At 31.0% G+C, this 22,353-nt stretch overlaps 2 protein-coding genes across 2 annotated transcripts in view; one reads left to right on the top strand and one right to left on the bottom strand.

Annotated features, from left to right (window-relative positions):
• Positions 1-9,313, bottom strand: part of LOC139527632 (DNA ligase 4-like) — a 19,902-nt gene extending 10,589 nt beyond the window's left edge. Inside the window, exons 1-12 of the mRNA XM_071323169.1 lie at positions 9,202-9,313; positions 8,932-9,161; positions 7,681-7,758; positions 6,369-6,470; positions 5,264-5,572; positions 4,757-4,861; positions 4,064-4,170; positions 3,646-3,791; positions 2,900-3,101; positions 2,160-2,442; positions 839-1,006; positions 146-283 (exon numbers count right to left, since the gene is read on the bottom strand). Coding sequence (XP_071179270.1) covers positions 146-283; positions 839-1,006; positions 2,160-2,442; positions 2,900-3,101; positions 3,646-3,791; positions 4,064-4,170; positions 4,757-4,861; positions 5,264-5,572; positions 6,369-6,470; positions 7,681-7,758; positions 8,932-9,129 — 1,836 coding nt within the window. The 5' untranslated portion in view covers positions 9,130-9,161; positions 9,202-9,313. The remainder of the gene's footprint in view (positions 1-145; positions 284-838; positions 1,007-2,159; positions 2,443-2,899; positions 3,102-3,645; positions 3,792-4,063; positions 4,171-4,756; positions 4,862-5,263; positions 5,573-6,368; positions 6,471-7,680; positions 7,759-8,931; positions 9,162-9,201) is intronic.
• On the top strand, positions 9,314-22,353 carry LOC139527639 (CXXC motif containing zinc binding protein-like). Its single transcript, XM_071323180.1, has 7 exons — positions 9,314-9,535; positions 13,699-13,782; positions 16,510-16,566; positions 18,309-18,390; positions 21,060-21,169; positions 21,607-21,672; positions 21,896-22,353. The coding sequence occupies exons 1-7, from the start codon at positions 9,530-9,532 to the stop codon at positions 21,974-21,976; spliced, it is 486 nt and encodes a 161-aa protein (XP_071179281.1). The 5' UTR covers positions 9,314-9,529; the 3' UTR covers positions 21,977-22,353.

Raw genomic sequence — 22,353 nt, 5'->3', positions numbered from 1 at the left:
TCATACTGTATTTACCCCAAAATTGCATGCATAAATATATGTACATGAATATGGATGCAATGAACAGTTAGAGTTCTTTGTTGTCTAACAAACATTAAGTTTGATGCAGGCATCAGATATAAGAGTAATAAAAAAAACTTCTCACCTCTTTCAACTCTAATATATCAGCTACTGTCATACATTCATGCCAGTGTTTATCGTCACGGAACTTCTCAACTCGTGGAAATCTTAAGGTACAACCTGTCTTAAATCTTTCACTGTCAATAATTTCTGCTGCCTTAATCTGAAATTTGAACAATGCTGTTTACCATGAAAGCTCATCATTTAAGTTATGTATGAAAATTATATAAAAACAATTCTAGTGTTTTCTTAATGAGTAAAATGATTTTACATGTGAAACCAAGCTATCCCTCCACTATCCTCTTGAACCTACTATACATGACTTCAAATTATTTAAAACAAGACTGTAGACATTGAGACACCAAATTTACTGTCTTCTACATTTCTCCTGTTTTTATGAATGAAACATACAACTGTGTTAACATTAGTTATTACCATGCTATTTTTTTAATTGAGTGAAAGTTAAGGTAATTGAAGAACTTACTTAACCATTCCATAATCACTGGTGAGGAATAGACTATCGGGGCCTTTTATAGCTGACTATGCAGTATGGGCTTTGCTCATGGTTGAAGGCCATACGGTGACCTATAGTTGTTAATGTTCGTGTCATTTTGGTCTCTTGTGGACAGTTGTCTCATTGGCAATCATACCATATCTTCTTTTTTATATAACAGTAATAGATTTTCTAAGGTAATGCCTCCTATTAAATGAAATATACCTGAACTATACAAGACTTAGAAGGTTCTATCCATGCATCAGGCTTTTCTTTAAATCCAGAAGCTAGGATTATGTTAGTGGGGGGATTCTTTTTATCAAATATTTTCCAATGGTCCACCAGCTTAAGGTTAAATTCTGACAGTTCTTTCTTGCTGTAACCAGATCCAACCTACAGAACATAAATGGCATATACACAATTATAAAAATATGAATTAATTATAAGTTGATATTTTTAGACAGTAAACGCTTATTTGTCTGTAATATTTTTGCCATCATATGATGTTTTAGAGATGCTGCTGTTGTAGGTCATAAGGTTTTTATGTAATCACTTTAAGGTTAATAAATGTGGTTCCAGCGGTTTATGAGCTTAACCCATTTTATGCAAATTCTTATGGATTCCAACTTTTAAGAATATGAAGTGGTAGCAGGTCTGAATTTTTATGATACCTTATTCAAGTCAAATTTTTATACATATTTTTTTCCAACTTAATAAATTTCTTTCTGCACAAATTAAAAAAAATATTGCAAATTATTTTGTTTAACTAATAAGATTGGTGTATTCAAAAGAAGTTTGTAGACCATTGTTGTAATTTAATGTTCTGTTCATAGCTAATTATTCTGGAATATAGGTTGTCCATGCTATCATTGAGACATAACAGGGTCAGGGTAGCTTTCACTTAACTGTATGACTGATTGATTGTTGGTTGCTTAACATCCAGTGGAAAATTTTTAATGCATGTCCAGGGCCAGAACAAGTTAACAACAAATACAATAGGTTTGTCTTGTATTAGAGGCCATCCTGGATGATGTAAGGGAAATTTGGACTGCCACTGGAAAATTAAATGAGGGTATATTGGATAGGGACAGAAATTTTGCCTTTTCAAATTCTATTAGTTTTTACAGGATGTGGTCTGTATAATTCTTTATGCTGACATAGGTTATATAATTAGCTTCATTCATGCCTTATCTGAAATTAAATTAATTTCAGATAAGGCATGAATGAAGCTAATTATATAACCTATGTGTGGATTCATCTATTAACTTCAATACCAATTTTAGTGGATAGAAAAAAACGATTTATTTTAGTGGATATCTGATATGGTTTTGCCATAGGTGCATAAAAGCCTATAGGTCATTTGTATTTCAAGGAACATTTTAATTCATGGTTTACCTATACTCAAAAAAATCAAGAAAAATGTGTATCCCAAAAATATTTTAAATGACCCAAAGAAATGCATATCTGATGAGAATACACTTATATTTGACATAGAATTAATTTCTCTATATTGGTATCCTATAAACTCTTCCTTTTATTAACATACCTTACAAAATGAATGAAATATTTTTGGTTCTTCTCCTTCTTCAGGTGGTACAGCTACACCACACAGAAAATGTGACATCATCCCTGATCGATGTCCAACACCGAAAAATCCACCGACAACCAATACATCCAATTCATCCATCAAACCACCGACATATTCTGGTTTAACCTTAAACCACCCTCCTTTCCTTGTATTTGGCCGATACACAGATTCTAAATTCTTCACCATAATTCCTTCCTCCCTTCCATCAATAGCATCATTCAGCGCATCTGCACAGTCCTGACTGAAATATTTAAAAAAAAAAATAATTTAAAATTTAAAAAAAACTGTAAATTCTTTTTCATATACATGTGACACCAATTTTTGTAGATTCATGGGTATAGGTGAAATGAGATTTCAATAATTAACAAAGTAACAAAATTCTAATGGCTTGTATGCTTACTAATCACAAAATATAAAACATCCACACAAAGACAATTTTTCCTCAATCCACAAAATAGGTACCCACAAAAATAAAGGAAACCACATTGTAGATATATTTGTTTATCGGACCACAGCAAGATTTGTTATTTGTACTTCAGAAGGATTGTTTGGTATAAATGAATTGTTTGTGTTTTTCCTTTGATAAGCAAAACTGTTCTTCCAATCAAAATATATGTCCAAAGTTGATAGATTTTTGCTCATTACTAGTTTGTTCAAAATGAAAACATAGTGTAAAAATTTGGAAATAAATGATATACTTCGTTTTAGCCTCTTTATGTTCACTGAGTAAAACTCTTCCTTCTGTCGGCTCAAACACAGTCTTGAGTATCTTCAATCTTTCTGTTAGAGGTTGGTTGGTGAGGACTTTATCATTCAACAAAACAATATCAAATACATGTAGACAAGGCTGTAGACCTTCCTGTTGTTGTCTCTTTATATCTGTATTCATAGCTTTTGTAGCTGTCAAATACAAAATACATCTATCATATATACAATCATGGCTCTTAATGTGAACGATATCTGTATTCATAGCTTTTGTAGGCTGTCAAATGTAAAACACACCATAATATCATATATACAATCATGGCTCTAAATGTGAATAAATGAAATGAAAAGCTTTGGAACTAATATATATTTCATACTTGAATTAATGTCAGAGAAAACGTAGTATTGTTTTCACAGCAGTTGCATTGTGCAGTATTTTATAGAGCCATTTAATATCTGAGTGAAAAGTTAAAGCTTGAGACAGATTTCATTGTACTTTGACAATCATTTATGATGTGTTATATACTTTCACATTATAACCCTTTGTGTAGAAGAGGACTGCATAGTGGAAGATTATAAGCCTGTTGTTTACACCAATTGTGTGTTCTAAGATTTAACTATAAATGACTTATTGCCTTGTTGATGTTTGCTAAACAATTACTTATGGCCTGGACAAATACACAGTAGATATCTGGTTTACAATACATTTTTGTACTTGTAAAAGTTGTGTGATAATTACCAAATGTTTTAGTGACAGGATCATATCCTATCATTTCACCATCCAGGATGCATTTCTTGACAAATGGCTTGAAAGAGTTGTGTATGTGTGGTGTGAGGTTACCATCTAACTCATGAGCTCCAAATGTACTGGTGTATTCATTACCGCTGCAATAAACAATACTGTATCATTCCTTGTCATTAACTTCTTTAACATTGATTTGATTATGTATTGGCAAATATTGGGAATATTTTAAATATTACAAAATAAAAATAGGAGGTTTAATAAGGCCAATAATAACTCAATTTCTACTTTTAAGTTACATCTTTTGTTAGTAATTTTAAGCAGTCTAAAATTAATACAGTATTACATATAATACAAAGAGACACATACATCAAGTACGGTACAATAAAACAAAAGAACAATTAAAAACACAAACCTTCTTGTAAAATATTTATAGTTCCCTTCATCCTTATGTAACACCATTCTTTCACCATCAAACTTTGTTTCTATATAGTATGGCTTTCCATCCATTATCTTTTCTATCTATCAAATACAAGTTTTGAAAAATCAAACCATTAAATGTTGTTTTTATTCCTGCAGTTATAAAATTCAAATGAATTAGAATAGTTAGCAACTAGAGTTATTCTTTAACAAAGTAGTCTCTTACTAAAATCAGCTCAATATTTGAAGGCCTTTTGAAAAACTGGTGGTGTAACAGTTATTTTCTCATTTTGTTTTAGTCTAAAGTCTGTAAATTTGGCAGAAACATAATCAAACAAATACCTGTTCCAGATCTGACACTCATCATAGTAGACTCACAAACTAAATATCAGTTCAATATGTGGAGGCATTTAGAAAATAGATCTGTATAATAGTTCATTGCATAACTAGGGAATGACAGAATTAAGGAAAGATAAACAGACAAAATGAGGGAATGAGGGATAAGAGTAAAACTGTAAAGCCCCAAAAATGTTCAATGTTTTTGTAAAAGGTACACACTATCACTTTAAATAGCTCACACTTCAGAAACTCCACATAATACAATGTACTGACTAAAAAGATTTAATGAGAAACCAATTTTCAAGTTGTAAGTAAGATTTTTGTAGTTAGAATAATTATTAGAAAATACCTGGTCAGGTGCTCCTCTCTCTCCTAACATGGGTGTAAATGGAGAGAATACAGATATTCCAATCTCATGGACCCTCACATCCTTTTCTCTCAACATTCTGCACACCTATAAGAAACCAAAAATGAAAAGATATTATAAAACACAAATCATTATTATTGTATTTATAGTTACTGCATTTTGACAGTATTGAACTACAGTAAACTCAACCTGAATATCCCTACCCTTTCCATCTATTAAGCTTTGTCCCTTAATTCATGAATAGGAGTCGTCTTAATCTACTATTTATTTCATTATGAAAGAAATAATTTTGAATCAGCAAAATGTTTTTTTTATTCTCAAAGAATTAAAACTTTCTCAGTATGAAAACTAAATTTAGTTCTATGATGTGTTTAAATTGATATTGGACTACATTGGCTATCCAGTAACCTAAGTCACTGATACACCATAGGATAAATAAAAGATCTAATGTATTCATTACTTATATTAGAGCTTACTTAGTAGACTAACCTTTTCTAAATTATTGTTGACATTGTAGAATTCTTCAGCATCAGGATGGTACACAGAAAGAACAGATGCCTGACTCAATCCAACCTTCAGTTCTTTTACAATCATCCTTATCAACCACTTAAGTTCTATAGCAGACATATTGGTTAGGAGATGTAAGATGTTCTTCCTGACAAGTTCTTTCTTCTTAGCGGCATTATTTGTAGCTATTCCATCGAGACAGTTATTGACTTCCTTAATGGTTAAGGAACCTTTTTCAGGACATCTGTTCTTCAGAACATAGTAGGCTACACTGGCAAAATCACCTGCTTCCTATTATGAAACAATCAAATGAAAAAAAATAATTGGTAAATTGACTTTATATAAACATATACCATATCAGAACATTTTACTATTATAATGGATATTTAGTTGAACTAAAAATGGAAGGATATCTTAACCTTTCATTTCCACAATTACCTAGAGGATTTTAGATTTGATTTTACAACTAGTTCAACTCCTTTATATCACATTTAGCATTCTGGAATACTTGACTTAATTTCTAACTGTTTGTTCAAATGAGGCTGTAAGAAATACAACAAACAGCTGATATAAAATTGAGAATGGAAATGGGGAATGTGTCAAAGAGACAACAGCCCGACCATATAACAGACAACAGCAGAAGGTCACCAACAGATATGACTAGATACATGTACTGCATTTGTTTACACCTGTCTTAAGTCAGGAACCTGATGTTCAGTGGTTGTTGTTTGTTGATGTAGTGCATAAGTGTTTCTCATTCTATCGTTCTTTATATAGATAAGACTGTTGGTTTTCCTGTTTGAATGGTTTTACACTAGTCAGTTTTAGGGCCCTATATAGCTTGCTTTTTGGTGAGATCCAAAGCTCCATGTTAAAGGCCGTACTTTGACCTATAATAGTTTACTTTTTACAAATTGTGACTTGGATGGAGAGTTGTCTTATTGACACTCATACCACATTTACATTTTCATATATCTACTTTCAAAATGGTGATTCAGGTAGTTATCCTGAAAATCTATCTAAAAAAGTAAAATGCACACAATAAACAGTTGTTTGTCATGCATCCTTTCCAGTATTGTATACATACCATTTTAGCAGATTTAGGTGCTTTATAATTGAGTAGTCTGTTAGCATCTGGACTATCTTTTCCCAGACATAAAACCTCTATCAACAGCTTGGCTAGCATGTGCTGTAGTATATGATATTGATAAGTACATATTCACCAAACATATACAGTTACTTGTACATTTTTCTACAGTTCAAATTTTCAAAACACTTAAGACATAATTTAACCTCCTATAAATAAAGAAATACAACTGTGTCCATCTATGTGTGGTATCATTTATTATAATTTGTTTCCCTGTTATAACCAACACATCAAAGGCTAGTACAACAAAAGCTGATCTTTTTCTAAAGTGTTTCTTTATCTGTGATTCAATCATATGATATCATTCACTAATAGCATGATATCATTCAATAATAGCATGATATCATTCAATAATAGCATGATATCATTCAATAATAGCATGATATCATTCAATAATAGCACACTTGACATAGAGCTATTATTGAAGAAGGATATATCTGTTATCCGAAATATCTAATATTTGTTCATTTCATAGTTATTATATGGCAATGTTGTACCCTTTTTGTAGTGTACAGTTTCATTACATGATCCATCACCCTGTAAGTTTAATCGTTGACTATTTATTCAGTCATTTTATATATATATATATATATATATACATAAGTCTGAAAATTACACCAAACAGTGTTAGAGTTAGATTTTCTGCTGACCAATTTTTGTCCTTCCCTCAACGGGATTCGAACTCACACCTTTGATACACTACACCACCAATCGCTGTATATATACAACTCGTCTAAACAACAACCCAACAATGTTAGTTCTGTAAATTTGCTTTCGCAAATGTTTTGTTCTTCCCTCTGTGACTATATACTGTATATATATTATATGTAGTACATGCCTTCTGTCTATTTACCGTTAAATTTTGTAAATGGCATTATTGGTATCCTGTGTATTCATTATTATTCATTGGATACTAACTTTTATGGATTCTGTATGTACATTTATAAGTAAACCCCTATTTTTAATAGCTATACAAGGAATAAAAGAGAGCCATATCTCTTGCATGTAAAAGACACCATTGTAGATTTCAAAAAAGAGCAGGCTAATGCCGCTAAAAGGCAGCACTCCCTGACTTGCAAAATGCAAATGGATTAATATAAGTTGCAATAACTGTTTCCCAATCCCCTATAAATAAATATGTTTAAACTAACAGAGCAGGTCTTTGTTGTGTATATATCATATTATGGCTTTTGAATATTTCAATTTGTTTTATATCAAACATGCTTTGGTACTGCATTTCTAATCTATTTACCTCTTTAATGCCATAGGCTAATCTTTCTTTTTCAAGATGTGGGATCAAAAGTCTCATTGCTGAATAAAAAGAATCACTCTGAAATAAACACAAACTACATGAAAACCTATTATATCATTTGTATCATTATACATGTCACAACTGTGACCATATACTATAAATTCAGAAATTATTGTGAGGTTTTTATTTATATAAATAATTCAACCCAGTGAGTATCACAATAATAACTAGCATTCTGATAATCCCCTACAATCTGTATGCAGATTTTCCTGAAAATATAATAATTGATCGTGCATATTTATTCCTTAGGTTTGTATTCACTTTGCAATGTTATGATGTGTTATTAACAAAATCCCCAAATTAATGAAATATTTCAGTTTTCGTTCCTGATCTAATGACATTTTAATATAAAACTGGATGCAAGTATCTGTAGCCTACAATAGCTAGCCTATTTTTCTACTTAATTGTCTCTACATGATGGTGTGCACAGAAACTATAGTCAAAATGCCAGGTCTCATTGGGGTCTAAGCAGTATGGGGAATTGGCCGATTTTTTTTTACACCATGACTATAGCATTTGTTGCATGAACAATTATGTCAAAATGTAATTTTTTGTGAATAAAGCTATTTTTCATTTTATTTAAACTTGACACGTGAAAGTTAAAGAATTAAGTGTGAAAACGGGAAACAAAGTCCTGCTGGACACGGGAAATTAAATGCACTATTATGGCAACTAGAAGCAGGATACAACATTCTTGAGAGGGGGTAGGAGGGGTCCTGATCCCGAAATCCCGGACTTAAAAACACCAGATCCCGAAATCCCGGGCTTAAAAACACAAAATCCCGAGGTCCTGAAATTTGGAAAAAGAATTCCCGGATCCCGAGATGGTCAATCCCGAAATCCCGAGTTTAAAAACACTCGATCCCGGAGTCCCGATTAAGGTCCTATCCCCCCTCATTCTTACTAAACAATAAGCGGGATCGGAGATCAGACCCCCATACACCTTATCGCTATTTGTCCGCCATTGCTGGAAATCACACAGGTTCCCGTAAAATTTTGACGTCATAAAACAAAATGTCTGACGCCACAATGGAAAAGTGATTGTTGTTGACGTCAAAAGTTCAAGCGGATGGGTCAGCCGGGAATAGCGATAAGGTGTATTAAGACCGAGCTGTCAAAGTGTCTGAGGTGACACCTTAAACAGTTAAATGATATTGTTTGAACTTTTGTTACGTTTTCTGTAATGCTCACTGTTTTCTTATCATCTTTGTGCAGTTGATTATGGTAATCTCTCCATTTATCAATAAATTCTTTCATTATTCTCTTCTTTTTATCATTTCCTTGAGTTTTTGATATCTTTTCTAGCAGACCACATAGTTCTGCAAAAAACACTTTCGATGCTACTGACGGACCATCATCACTGGTATCTTCATTTTCCTGGTGATCCATTTGTTGAGAAGTTCTTTGTAAGAGTTATCTCCCTATTCACTGTTTGTCATGTGTGTGCATCTCCTTCGTAACAAAATAAGAAACTTCTCCTTTTAAAAAAGCTGGGTATTCGGACTACTAAAAGTTTTGTTGTTTCAGCATTTTACTTTTTGATTATTTTCAGAGTATAATTTCCTATCTCACTACAGGAGAGTTCTTTTGGGAAGGGAGAATTATATTTTCTTTTTATATAGTCTAAACATTATGAAAGGGTTTGTTTATACAAAAAGCTTAGGAATTTTAAAGGAAATATATTTTTTGAATCAATGATATTCTTAATGTAAATTTCAATAATTTAAAAAATCTATTTATTTACGTATCTTTTAAACTGAAAGTAGATTATTCTGGAACTATCCCCAAAATGGTGGTAAGCATACTTTCACTTTGATGAGAATAATAAATCTTACTCTCATATTATCGCTATATTAGTACATATGATATGTACAAGAAACGTCAGATAGTCGACACGGACTGCCATATTCTCATTTAATATTTATCTTCACGAGTACAAGTTGAAGAATTCTCAACTTGAACATGGATTTGTATTTCTCACCATATTAATTATTAGGCACTGGCTACGGTTACATGGAAATGTAACAATAACAAAAATATTATTGTTACATTGGAGACTAATTGCCGGAATGCAAAGTTGGGTGAGGAACCGATTAATTACAAATGTAACAATAATTACTGAGGCTACGGTTACATTACGTTATTGTTACATGAAAAACAGCAATGTATGTACTAGATTGATTAAACTTAAATCTTCTATAGTTGTATTGCTTCATTCTTTCATATGTACTAAACAATACTTGTAATTTAATACTGATAAATAATAAAATATTATTATTCAACAAATGGTGTACAACTTGAATAGTTTTACTACGTATTAATGGTTTTGATGTTTTTAAAGATACTACTCAAGATTAGGAGTGTGACTGTCAAAGGCGAAAAATATAGTTCAATGGTTTCACTTTTTTAAAGTATTTAACTGCACACCTACTCTTATTACTGTCATTGTACTTTGGACCAATTTTGTTTATGGTGAAAAAAATAAAACTTGGGATGTGTTTTAAACGAAACTGAAACAATATCAAGACATACATTTCATACAGCTTTATAACTTGACGCAAATTGATAATCAAAAGCAAAGTTTGCTAACTGTAACTTAAATACTAAGAAATTATGTATGTACACGTATCCGTGGAGGACGTAATTTCGTTCATCAAAAATGTGTCGGACTTTAAAAACAACTTACTGGATTTGTAGAAATTGTCATTGTAAATAAAAAATTACAGTAATTAAATTGTATGTTATAAATGTATGTAATAAACAGATAAATGTCCTCAACTTTTATTATTTAGTGCATATTACTAGTCCCATCGTACATTGCTTTTTTTCATGTAACAATAACGCAATGTAACCGTAGCCTCAATAATTATTGTTACATTCGTAATTAAACAGGTCCTTACCCAACCATGCATTCCGGCATTTAGTCTCCAATATAACAATAATATTTTTATTATTGTTACATTTCCATGTAACCGTAGCCAGTGCCTAATTATTATGCATATATAAATCCTTGGATTGCCAAGAACGTATAACTCCTTGGTTAATACTAATATTCTTTTTTGTTTCAGCTGTCACTATATGTAATGCTAAAATTGAAAGAAAAAAATTGTTTTCGACTTCTCGCCAAAAAAATAGATTGTTTTTTCGCCGGGCGAAGAAAAAAAGTTTGTCCAGAAAAAAAAATCCATAGCCCCCCCCCCCCCCCCCCAGAAAATCAAATGGCTGCTGCCTAACTGTAGCTAAATAATTAGTCTTAGTTCCTTCACAGGGGCCCGTATCGTGTTGTGTTTCATATGTTTCATATGTTTTCGTATGTCATATATTTTTGTATCAACCACATTTCATTGGTTTCCACTGCACACGCGTGTGGCGTGTTTTTCGGTTTATATAGTTGGAACAACAACAACACTACAACTTGACAAATGTATGACATATTCAAATGTTCAAAGTCCCGTTTAAAGACGTATATACACTGAGTCAGGGGACTTACTTAAATAAGTGATTTTCTAAATCACTGATTTAAGTAACATTATTTCCATAAAGGTTGGAAGTTAGAGTTGTCTTTCTTTAATAATCACCTATTTAAGTAGTACAAATTAATCACTAGAAGAAGTGATTTAATTTTACTGTAGCTTTAAATAAAGAATACTAATGATCCAGGGACTAATTATGTTTCTAAACTTATCAGAACCAACATCTGTGTTGTCTGGGATGACCAGGTCATTTCAGGTGATGACCTTGTACTGAATCTAGGATAATGACATAAAAATCACTTGTTTAAGTATCAGACCTCAATTTCCTTTCCAAAAATCACTTCTTTAAGTATCATTCTTTTAATAATCCTTACTAATTTCAACACCCCCGAACATTGAGATTTTTATCGCGAACAGTAGAATTTTATTACATAATCTGAAAGATGAAACCTTGAACTTCACAGGAAAAATACTCCCACTGCTGGGAAAAATCTTTTAAGAAAGTATCAGTTCATTATGTAAAGCCATTATTATAGCATTTTATCAACTAAAATAGAATTTTCAGCTAAATGATAGCATCAAAGGCAGAAACCTTTCTACTTAAAAGAAGCAAAAAGTTTATTTTTTTAAAATTTTACTAATTAAAAGATATTATTTAAACCTATGTGTTTAAAATTTGGAAAAAAATACAAAATTCCAATTTGTGACAAAACCACGATTTTGCTACTCAAATAAGTGATTTAAAAATCACCTATTTCAGTAAGTCCCCTGACTGATATATATAAGAACTAATTAAATTTAATTTACCTGTTCAGCCATTTTTATTTAATGTCAAAAATATGCATCACTAGAATAGTTGTTGAGAAAAATTCTGAGGGGTAACATGAAGTATAGACATATTTTCTGCCTTTTAGACACCAGATCTTCAAGACATGTGACTGTCATGTGGTGTTTTGGTCATTTTTATTACAAACCAGCACGTTAAAATTATCATGGTTCTTATATATATATATAATGGTTGTTCAAAATTCATTTATTCAATATTCTATTGACAATTTTTATAATACAACTTTGATACATGATGTACATAGACATGATAGAGATGAAAACAGTCTTAAATTTTTACATTTAATCCCAAATTTTGAAAACTGCATTTTAATGTCCTTTGCAGAAAACCAGTGTAAATCGGAAATAAATCACAATGTTACAATTTTCAGCACATGAAACAGCAACTTAAAACTATTTACTAGTTATTTTTAGTACTAATAAGTATTTAATAACTTTTTTATGATTCAAGCGATCACCTGGTATGAGAACGACGACTTTAGAAAATGCTCATTTCCAGACTTTAAAGTCATTTCCTGTTTGTGTACTGATCCAATTTTTAATTCATACGAAAACATATGACGCCTTTCTTTAACATACGAAAATCGCAAAGTAGTAGGAAACAATAACAAATCGTAGTAAGCCTTAACAAAAAATCTAGAAACCTAAAAACATTCGACAGAACATGCATTGAAAATTTTAGTAAAGATCTGAATAAAAATTCAACAGTGAAAACTGTAAGAAGTGAAAATTGTTATTAGTATGAAAACACATCGCACGATGATAGATGTTTTGGGGCGGAAATCCAAAACATCTATGATACCCGCCCCTGTGTTTCCTTATGATATTTTTTTGACTATTTACAAATATATAGTCAAAAAATATTATAACATGGGGGAGGGTTGAGATGTCAAAAAACATGTTTAACCCTGCCACATTTTTGCGCCTGTCCCAAGTCAGGAGCCTCTATCCTTTGTTAGTCTTGTATGCATTGAAGACCTATTGGTAACCTTCTGCTGTTGTCTGTTCTATGTTCGGGTTGTTGTCTCTGTGACACATTCCCCTTTTCCATTCCATTCACACGGCAATTAGCTTCCAATAACAATATATCTAAGCTTATTTTAATAAAAAAAAAATCACACTTTTCCTTGGTGATATCATGAATATAGGAATACTGTTGAAAAAAGATTTAAGTAGAAAGTTAAATTAAATATCATATTAAAGTAGAAGGTAAAATGTTAATAAGTTAAAATAGAAGGTAAAGTGTTGATAACAAGTTAATCATGAATCACTCTAAACCGATTCTGTGTATCTCAGGTTGAAATTTTCATATTTTCATATGTTTTAATAGATATATATTGAATTTGGTTTCAAAGTTCAGGAATATTTGATATTTTATTATTTAATTTTTTTTAATGACATTTATTTTTTTCTTCAAATCTTTAGCATACAACAAGTAAAATTATCAACAGAGATTATTTCCTTGAACATCAGGAGTTTCCTATATATATTGGCTTGATACCTCCTTACCAATATATGTTTGAGAAGGCTGATATGTCCAAAAGATAGAAAAATCATTTGAAATGTATATAACTCTCAAACAAAGTTCCAAGTGAAATAATCATGAATGTAAATTGAAATGTTTTATTTTTCTGTATAGAAAATTGGCCTCCAGTTTAAAGCAGATTTAGAAAACATAACAAACTTGAAGCCTGATGGAGAAGATTTCAGATGGTACCTACGGGTAAGTCCTTATTGGCTCACCTTATTAATTACTCTATCTAGGAGTTATTGCCTTTGAAAAATGATTTCACCTCCCACTTTTTTGTTTTTTGGCAATTATCTTGAAAAAAATTGAGTTGTTGCCCTTTGATTACAATTTTTATCAAAAGTCTATCTTCTACTTGCAGTTTGATTCTGTTATTACACACTTTTCAAGAAATCACTTCCCATAAAGCATGATAAGTTAAAAGTTGAATGTGATATATCAACGTTTTAACCAATTTTTAGTAAAATAAAACTTCTGGTGTCAAAAGTATTTAGCTTAAGGTGGTACCCAACACTTTCACTAAAATTAATTTGGCTCGTTTAATTTTCATAAAATTTTGTCAAAGTATATACTTTGAGCCTTAAATAAAAATTTTAAAATTTAAAATTTTTTGAACCAACCGTTTTGTCAGAAAAATTACACTGGTTATATAGCAGTTTGACAAACACCAATTTTGATCATTGAGAAGCTTAATATTCCATTTACAACATAACGTAATTAAAACGTTTAGCTGACTTTACAGAGTTATCTCCCTGTAGTGTTAGGTACCACCTTAAGAACAAATTTAATGTAATTAAAAGATTTGAAAAACTTAAAGATTACACACATAACACACCATACAGATAGATTTGCTCTTTCCCCTAGCAATGTGATGTCAATAAAAAATTAAGTCCCTTTTAAGGGAGACAACTAAACAAGGGATCTCTAATTACATGGCCTATTACAAGTATTGGAAAACAGACTATTAAATGAAGCTGTTATCTTCATAACTTTAATAGAAATGACTAACTGTAAACCTAAAAAAATTTCATTAACATAGGATTGACAAACACAAAATGAACCTTTGTACAACAAAAAATGTGAGTTAACTTTCATAGAAGATATTTCCCTTAAATGACATTTTTTTTAAACCAATAATATCATTACCGTATATCCAGAAAACTAGCATTGATAAACACTGAGGCTGTAAACAGCAATTACAAAATCAAAGAAATCATATAACACAGTTAATTTCCGTTTATATAAGACCACAAATATTTTTTGAGGTTCGTATAATGGTATGATGTAGTCGTCTGCGTCTTCAGAAGCCACATTTGGTTTCTGGAAAAATAACTTTAGTTTAAGTGCATGGATCTCTATGAAATTTTACTAGAAGGTTCAATACCACAAAAGGGAAGGTTGGGATTGAGTTTGGGGGTAATTGTCCCAAACATGCATGAATAAGGGATTAAAAACAAGCATTTTTCTAGTATCCAGACAATAACTAGTTGTACCAACAGTTTAGGAATTAGAGTCCAAAAAGGGGCCAAAAACAAGATTTTTTGTAGTTACGGACAATAATTTGTGTATAAGTGTATGGATCTCTTTAAAATTGTACTACAAGGTTCCATACTTCAAAGTGAAGGCTTGGATTGAGTTTGGGGGAGTTTTCTCCAAAAGAGGGTGCAGGGTCAAAAAGTTTTTGGGGAATTTTTTTTCAACAATTTATTGGAGGGGTTCAAATTTTTTTCAAAATGTTTCAAGTTTCAAATTTTTGGAAAAGTTTTAAGATGAAATGTTCAACTGCACATTATTGCACAACAGAATTTAAGATCTTATGTCAAAATTTGATAGCAATCCAAATTCAGACTGTATAAAGCTTGAATATTGTGTCCAAATTTGACCCAACTGTTCAGGGTTCGACCTCTGCGGTCATATCAGGCTGCGCTCAGCAAAGAATTATATTTTAAAATGTTTTGGCCATTAACTTGAAAATTATACATTAGAGAAAAGAGCTTTGAAAAGCAATGCAATCATGATGAGCAAGACAAGATATACTCTTAGGTAGATTTGACTGAAATGATAAATCCCTGTGTGAAAATCTAATGTATATTGGTTTTATTTCTACTCCTAGGCATTGTGATTGGTTAAAAAAATCTCCAAACAATAATGTGATGTTCTATTTATTTTGTGGTTCAAGCAATAAAATTACCTTTAGTCCTTTTATTTTATGCTTATGTTAACAGTAAAACATTCAGAAAAAAAGATCTACAAAGGTCAAACTTAGTCTAAATTCGAAGCAATTTGCAAAAAAAATTTGATGGCATTTTGTTTTCAGAATTTACCTATATATAGACCATTTTCACACCAGGTCAATTTCTATGCATATGCATATTCCTTTAAAAAACAACTTTAACTGTTGATATCATAGACTTTCTGTCATGTTTTGGTCAATTATTTTTGTGCTTGTTAATTTTTTGTTTTGTTTTTAAATATTGAATAGATAATTATAAGTTTTTATTTTAATTGTTAATTTTTATTCTGATGATTGATGCATCATTAGCATGGACAGGAATTATTTCTCTCACAATTATTTTTGAAATGACTGTAGTATTGTAAATTCATTAATAAATTCATTTTTTGGTGCAAATCCTTTGTTGAAAATTTGAAATTGAATTGATGCAAATCAAAAATCACTACAGAAACTATGAATTTGAGTTTTTATTATGGAAGTTTTTGTATTTTAAATTATATAGACATCACAATGCAATGAGGAATATTTCCCTAAATGTGACTGCTTCATTTGCTCTTTAATCTTGAAACAAACATCGTAGGTTCTCTGGATTTTCAAAGATTCTTTTCCTCTTCTTTGTTGTCACACATAGTTTTGTGAATTCATACAAATATGGCATTATAATGAAATGTATTTTTTATTATTTATAGCTGAAGTGCATTAGTTGTGGTGAAGAAACTCATGAGTTCCAGTATTTGACATTAACGGTATAATAGTTTTTTTTTTTAAAAGATATTACATTGGTTTTAGGGGAACAGGTGGCCCCAAAATTAGGCAGTTTTTCAAAATTGTGAAAATGTAATCTTTTAGCTATTTTTTGGAAAGTAGAATGCTTCTGCTACATAAATATGTGCTGTTTTTGACAATACAATGTACATATATCGTGTACTAGCATCATAAAGTCATGCTTAATTACTGAAATCTTCACAATTATAGCATTTTAGTTAAATTTTAGACGGTTTCCGTCTTAAATGAAAGTGGCCACATTAGTGTTCATTCATAATATTGAAATGTAAGTTGTATTTGATGATAATACATAACATATATAAAGGTTGAGGATGAACACGGATGCGACCACTTTCATTTTTGAAGAAAACCATCTGAAAAGTGACGTTTTTTGGCATATTTGATAGATTTTTCATATTTAAGCTTCAATCGGAGCGTTTTTAATGACTGAATCAGTTAAAATCTTTTACATAAACTAATCGAATCAATTGAAATAGACACTTAAGTGTTTAAAAAGTGTCCTAAATATCTCGTTAGATGAAACTGAAATTTGGGGCCAAAATCAGCCCTTACCGAACCTACTCCTTTAAAGTTCAATGAATGACAAATTTTATATAGGCTCTTCGGCTGTTGTCTGCTCTATGTTCGGGTTGTTGTCCCTTAAACACATTCCTCATTTCCTTCTCAATTTTATCTTATCAAACTTCGACAAAACCATAACGGCATAAAATCAAATACAGACTAATGAGCAAATTTTCTACTATCCACGAAAATTGATACTCACGAAAATAAATGAATTCACAGTAGCAAAGATTTAAGTTCACAATATGAACATTTTAGGACAACTCTTCTTTTTGGTTATAGTCTTAAATCTTTCATCAAAAATTTTGGAATTAAAAAAAGAGGCAGGGAAGGACCTATTTCAGGATGTTGGTATCGTGTGTTTATAAGCTGGGGATTTCTGGATTGATCCTTTCTGGATCTGGGATTACTTTTTTACAATATCAGGGTGTCAGGATTTCAATTTCTTTAAATTTCGGGCCTCAGGATTTCGGGACCAGGACCCCTTTGACCCCCTCAAAAAACGATTATAGATAAAGAGTTGAAATGTGAAATAACATCTATATCAGGTATATAATCAAGTGGCTTATCTCCCTTTGAAGAAGATATTTTAACAGAACCTTTATCTGATTGTTTCTGTATTTTATCTCACATATAGAATGTTAATATATATCTAGAACACACTGTTGTTACTTTTCCATTGAACTATTTAGGTATGTTTCAACAGGTATGTGAAAGAAATTGTATTTGCTGTTCTAAATTTTCCATAATTACTTTGTGGAAACATGATGCATGGCATTGGAAAATGGATTAAGATTAATGTTATCAAATTAAGAGCCAAACTTATGGTTGTTTTAATACTCAGTTGTTGCACTGAAAAAACTTTAAAATTAATTTTATTTTAAGAAATGACAGCTTCAAATTTATGATACAGAGCAACACATGTTTTAAATGTCCAAATAACAAAAGAATTCTGTTTGTTGTGTTAGATCTTCCTTGATCTATTATCCTTTTGAAAAAACTATATCTTCATTTGTTACCTAAGCCAAATATTTCAATAGACAAGGTAAAATTTATTTGTAAACAATAATGCAAATTGATTTTAGTGATTAATTAGGCATATGCGGTTAAACAAAGAATGAAGTTATTTTTATATTTTTAGGAAAATTCTCCATTGAAAGGAGGAAGAGGTCATGCCAGTTTGGTGATAAAATGTAAACTTTGTAGCCGAGAAAACTCAATAGGTATTACAATGAATAATGAGAGAAAAGGTGTTAAATAAACAATGCTAGATATTTATCAGGAAATAAAATGGAAATATCATTCATTAAGGACTGAACTGTCTTTGTCATGGATGTCATTAAATACATGTATCTCATTGAACAAAAATTAAGTCATACTAAAAATAAACTTAAATTATTTGCAATCAAATTTCCTTTGATTGACAATAGGTAAATCCAATATTAATTTAGTTTGATGTTAGTATTCACTTTTATTATACCCCATGCAACGAAGTTGCGGAGGGTATAATGTTTTTGACCCGTCCGTCCGTCCGTCCGTCAGTCCGTCCGTCAGTCCGTCAGTCCTGTTTCTTGTCATCGCAACTCCTCTCAAACCACACAACAGAATTTCACGAAACCTTTTCAGATAATAAGGACATACTATGTAGATGTGCATATCGACGGGAAATTGCGATTCAATTTTTTTTCTAGGAGTTACGCCCCTTTGAACTTATTTACTTTAATGTACTACTGCAACAGTTTGTCATCGCAACTCCTCTCAAACCACACAACAGAATTTCACGAAACCTTTTCAAATAATAAGGACATACTATGTAGTTGTGCATATCGACGGGAAATTGCAATTCAATTTTTTTTCTAGGAGTTACGCCCCTTTGAACTTATTTACTTTAATGTACTACTGCAACAGTTTGTCATCGCAACTCCTCTCAAACCACACAACAGAATTTCACGAAACCTTTTCAGATAATAAGGACATACTATGTAATTGTGCATATCGACGGGAAATTGCGATTCAATTTTTTTTCTAGGAGTTACGCCCCTTTGAACTTATTTACTTAATGTACTACTGCAACAGTTTGTCATCGCAACTCCTCTCAAACCACACAACAGAATTTCACGAAATCTTTTTATATGAAAAGGACATATTTTGTAGTTGTGCATATCGACGGGAAATTACGATTCAATTTTATTTCTAGGAGTTACGCCCCTTTGAACTTATTTGCTTCAATGTACTACTGCAACAGTTTGTCATCGCAACTCCTCTGAAACTACACAACAGAATTTCATGAAACCTTTTCAGATAATAAGGACATACTATGTAGTTGTGCATATCGACGGGAAATTACGATTCAATTTTATTTCTAGGAGTTACGCCCCTTTGAACTTATTTGCTTCTATGTACTTCTGCAACAGTTTGTCATCTCAACTCCTCTGAAAACACACAACAGAATTTCATGAAATTTTGTAGATAATAAGGACATACTATGTAGATGTGTATATTGACAGGAAATTATTATTCAATATTTTTGTCGAGCCTTCAACTTTAGTCGAAAAAGCGAGACTAAGCGATCCTACATTCCGTCGTCGTCGGCGTCGTCGTCGGCGGCGTCCACAAATATTCACTCTGTGGTTAAAGTTTTTAAAATTTTAATAACTTTCTTAAACTATACTGAATTTCTACCAAACTTGGACAGAAGCTTGTTTATGATCATAAGAAAGTATCCAGAAGTAAATTTTGTAAAAATAAAATTCCATTTTTTCCGTATTTTACTTATAAATGGACTTAGTTTTTCTGCGAGGAAACATTACATTCACTCTGTGGTTAAAGTTTTTAAAATTTTAATAACTTTCATAAACTATCCTTGATTTGTACCAAACTTGGACAGAAGCTTGTTTATGATCATAAGATAGTATCAAGAAGAAAATTTTGTAAAAATAAATTTCCACTTTTCCGTATTTTACTTATAAATGGACTTATTTTTTTGGCCAGAAACAAAACATTCACTCTGTGGTTTAAGTTTTTAAAATTTTTATAATGTTCTTAAACTATCCTGGATTTCTACCAAACTTAGACATAAGCTTGTTTCTGATCATAAGATATTATTCAGAAGTAAATTTTGTGAAAAAAAAATTCACTTTTTCCGTATTTTACTTATAAATGGACTTAGTTTTTCTTCCAGTTAACATTGCATACAGTCTGCAGTTAAAGTTTATAAAACATTTATTAGATTCATAAACTATCCTGGATTTTTTACCAAACTTGGAAGCTTCTTTCAATCAAACGACAGTATCGAGAGGGAAATTTTTATTGATGTTTTTCCTCATTTTTGTTGAGTCTGCAATTAACAGCAAAAGTAGGCGAGACATTGGGTTCCGTGGAACCCTTACGAATTTTTTCTTATACAATTTTTTTTTCTTATACTTATTTAATTTCTCCAATGACAATGTTGGGACGTGGGGTATGTGAGCGTGCTCACTAAGGTTCTTTAATTTTAATACTTTTTGTTAAAAATAAAAATCAGTAAAGCTAAATTGATGTGATCATATTTATAAATTAATTGTTTCCAAATTTTGAATAACTTAGATTATTAACGATTTTCTACCTCAGGAGTAGTTTACCGTGGCTGTTTACGAAAAATAAAAAACAACATAATTTTGGGTCGTTTATGCTCATTTAAACTTAGTACTTTTTTGTCATTTTAACTTTTTTTTATTCAAAAGTAACTGCTAAGTCATTTGTAGGTGAAACACTTTGTCTGGCACAGTAGATTGTAAGCCTAGTATCTTTGATGATGTTTTTTTTCCTATTTTAAATGACTGAAATAGTATGAAAAATGTTCTAGACATGTTATTATATGTATGAGAATATAGACAACTTTCTTCTCATTTAGATATTTTAAAAGATACAATAAAGCCATACACCGCTGATGATTCTGGACATCTTAAGACCATGGTTGTGTTTGATTGCAGAGGAGTAGAACCCATAGAGTTTTCACCTAGGGTAAATGTATATTCTTTTTTCTATGGGTCAACATATATCAATTATTGTTAAGCATGATAAGTTGGGGAAAATGCTGAAAACTGTAATTAATGACTTGGAATAGTATTTATAAAGCTTTTATGTGCTCTTATGTATAAAATGTTTAAAAAGTGTTATCCTGGTATACTTAAATTTAGGGAGATGTCTTATGATTGCCAATAAGAAAACTATTCACAAGAGTCCAAATGATGTGGCTGTATTATTAGCAACTTTAGGTCAACGTACAGCCTACAACTATCAATATGTCCTTTGTTTCATGAGCATGAATAAAAAACATCTTTCTTATTTTTATCTCAGCAATCTTAGGTTATCAAGCCACTGGAATGTTATTCTTATTATAGCTTTGTAGCATATTAGCCAAATATATGTTTTCTGATTGTAAGTTTTCTTTTTCTAAGGTTGGATTTGTTGCTGAAGGTGTAGAAAGTGGAACCAACTTTCCTGAAGTAGAATTAACAGAAGGGGTAGGTTTCAATTTTTACTTTTAAATAAAATTCTTCTTATTTCTCTTACTTTTTCCTTGGAAATGCATTAAAAAAAACATCCCAGAAACCCCATCAATTCATTATGTATTTTTATAATTTAAAAGCAAACTTACAAAACTTCTGATAGAATATTTATAATTCTTGTTATTCCTACTAATCTTTTTTGACAAATTGACATTATTTTCTTCACATTGTATTTTAGGAATGGTGTGATTATGATGAAAAGGCGTCTGTCCCTGTGGGAGTTAGTGAACTTGGACATAAATTTATCACAGTCAAATAAATTTGAAACAGTCAACTCTATGGAATTTTACTAGTTATGGTGTATTTCTAATGGGGAATTTTAGTGTGGCATTATTTTTACAAGTCATGTCTTTTTGGACATACTGTATATGGTCAAGATTGAGTAATGAATTAGTAACACTTGAAAAGTTGTCTACTTTATAGACAGTATTTTAATGAAAACACTGGCATAAAGTTGATGATATATGGTTTAAAGATGAACATTTCACCTAAAAACCTTTGGAAATAGACTTTTTTATCATAAGTTTATTACATATCTGGAAAAAAAAACTGTCAATGAAAAAAAATACCTGATCGCAGTAACAAGATACTGTATAATGTTATCTCTTTCCTTATTAAATTGAATTACCACTTCTA

Source organism: Mytilus edulis, chromosome 1, assembly GCF_963676685.1.
Source record: "Mytilus edulis chromosome 1, xbMytEdul2.2, whole genome shotgun sequence".
NCBI classification, from domain to species: Eukaryota; Metazoa; Mollusca; class Bivalvia; order Mytilida; family Mytilidae; genus Mytilus; species Mytilus edulis.
The sequence above is the reverse complement of the archived record's forward strand: the minus strand, read 5'-3'. Positions and strand labels throughout refer to the sequence as shown.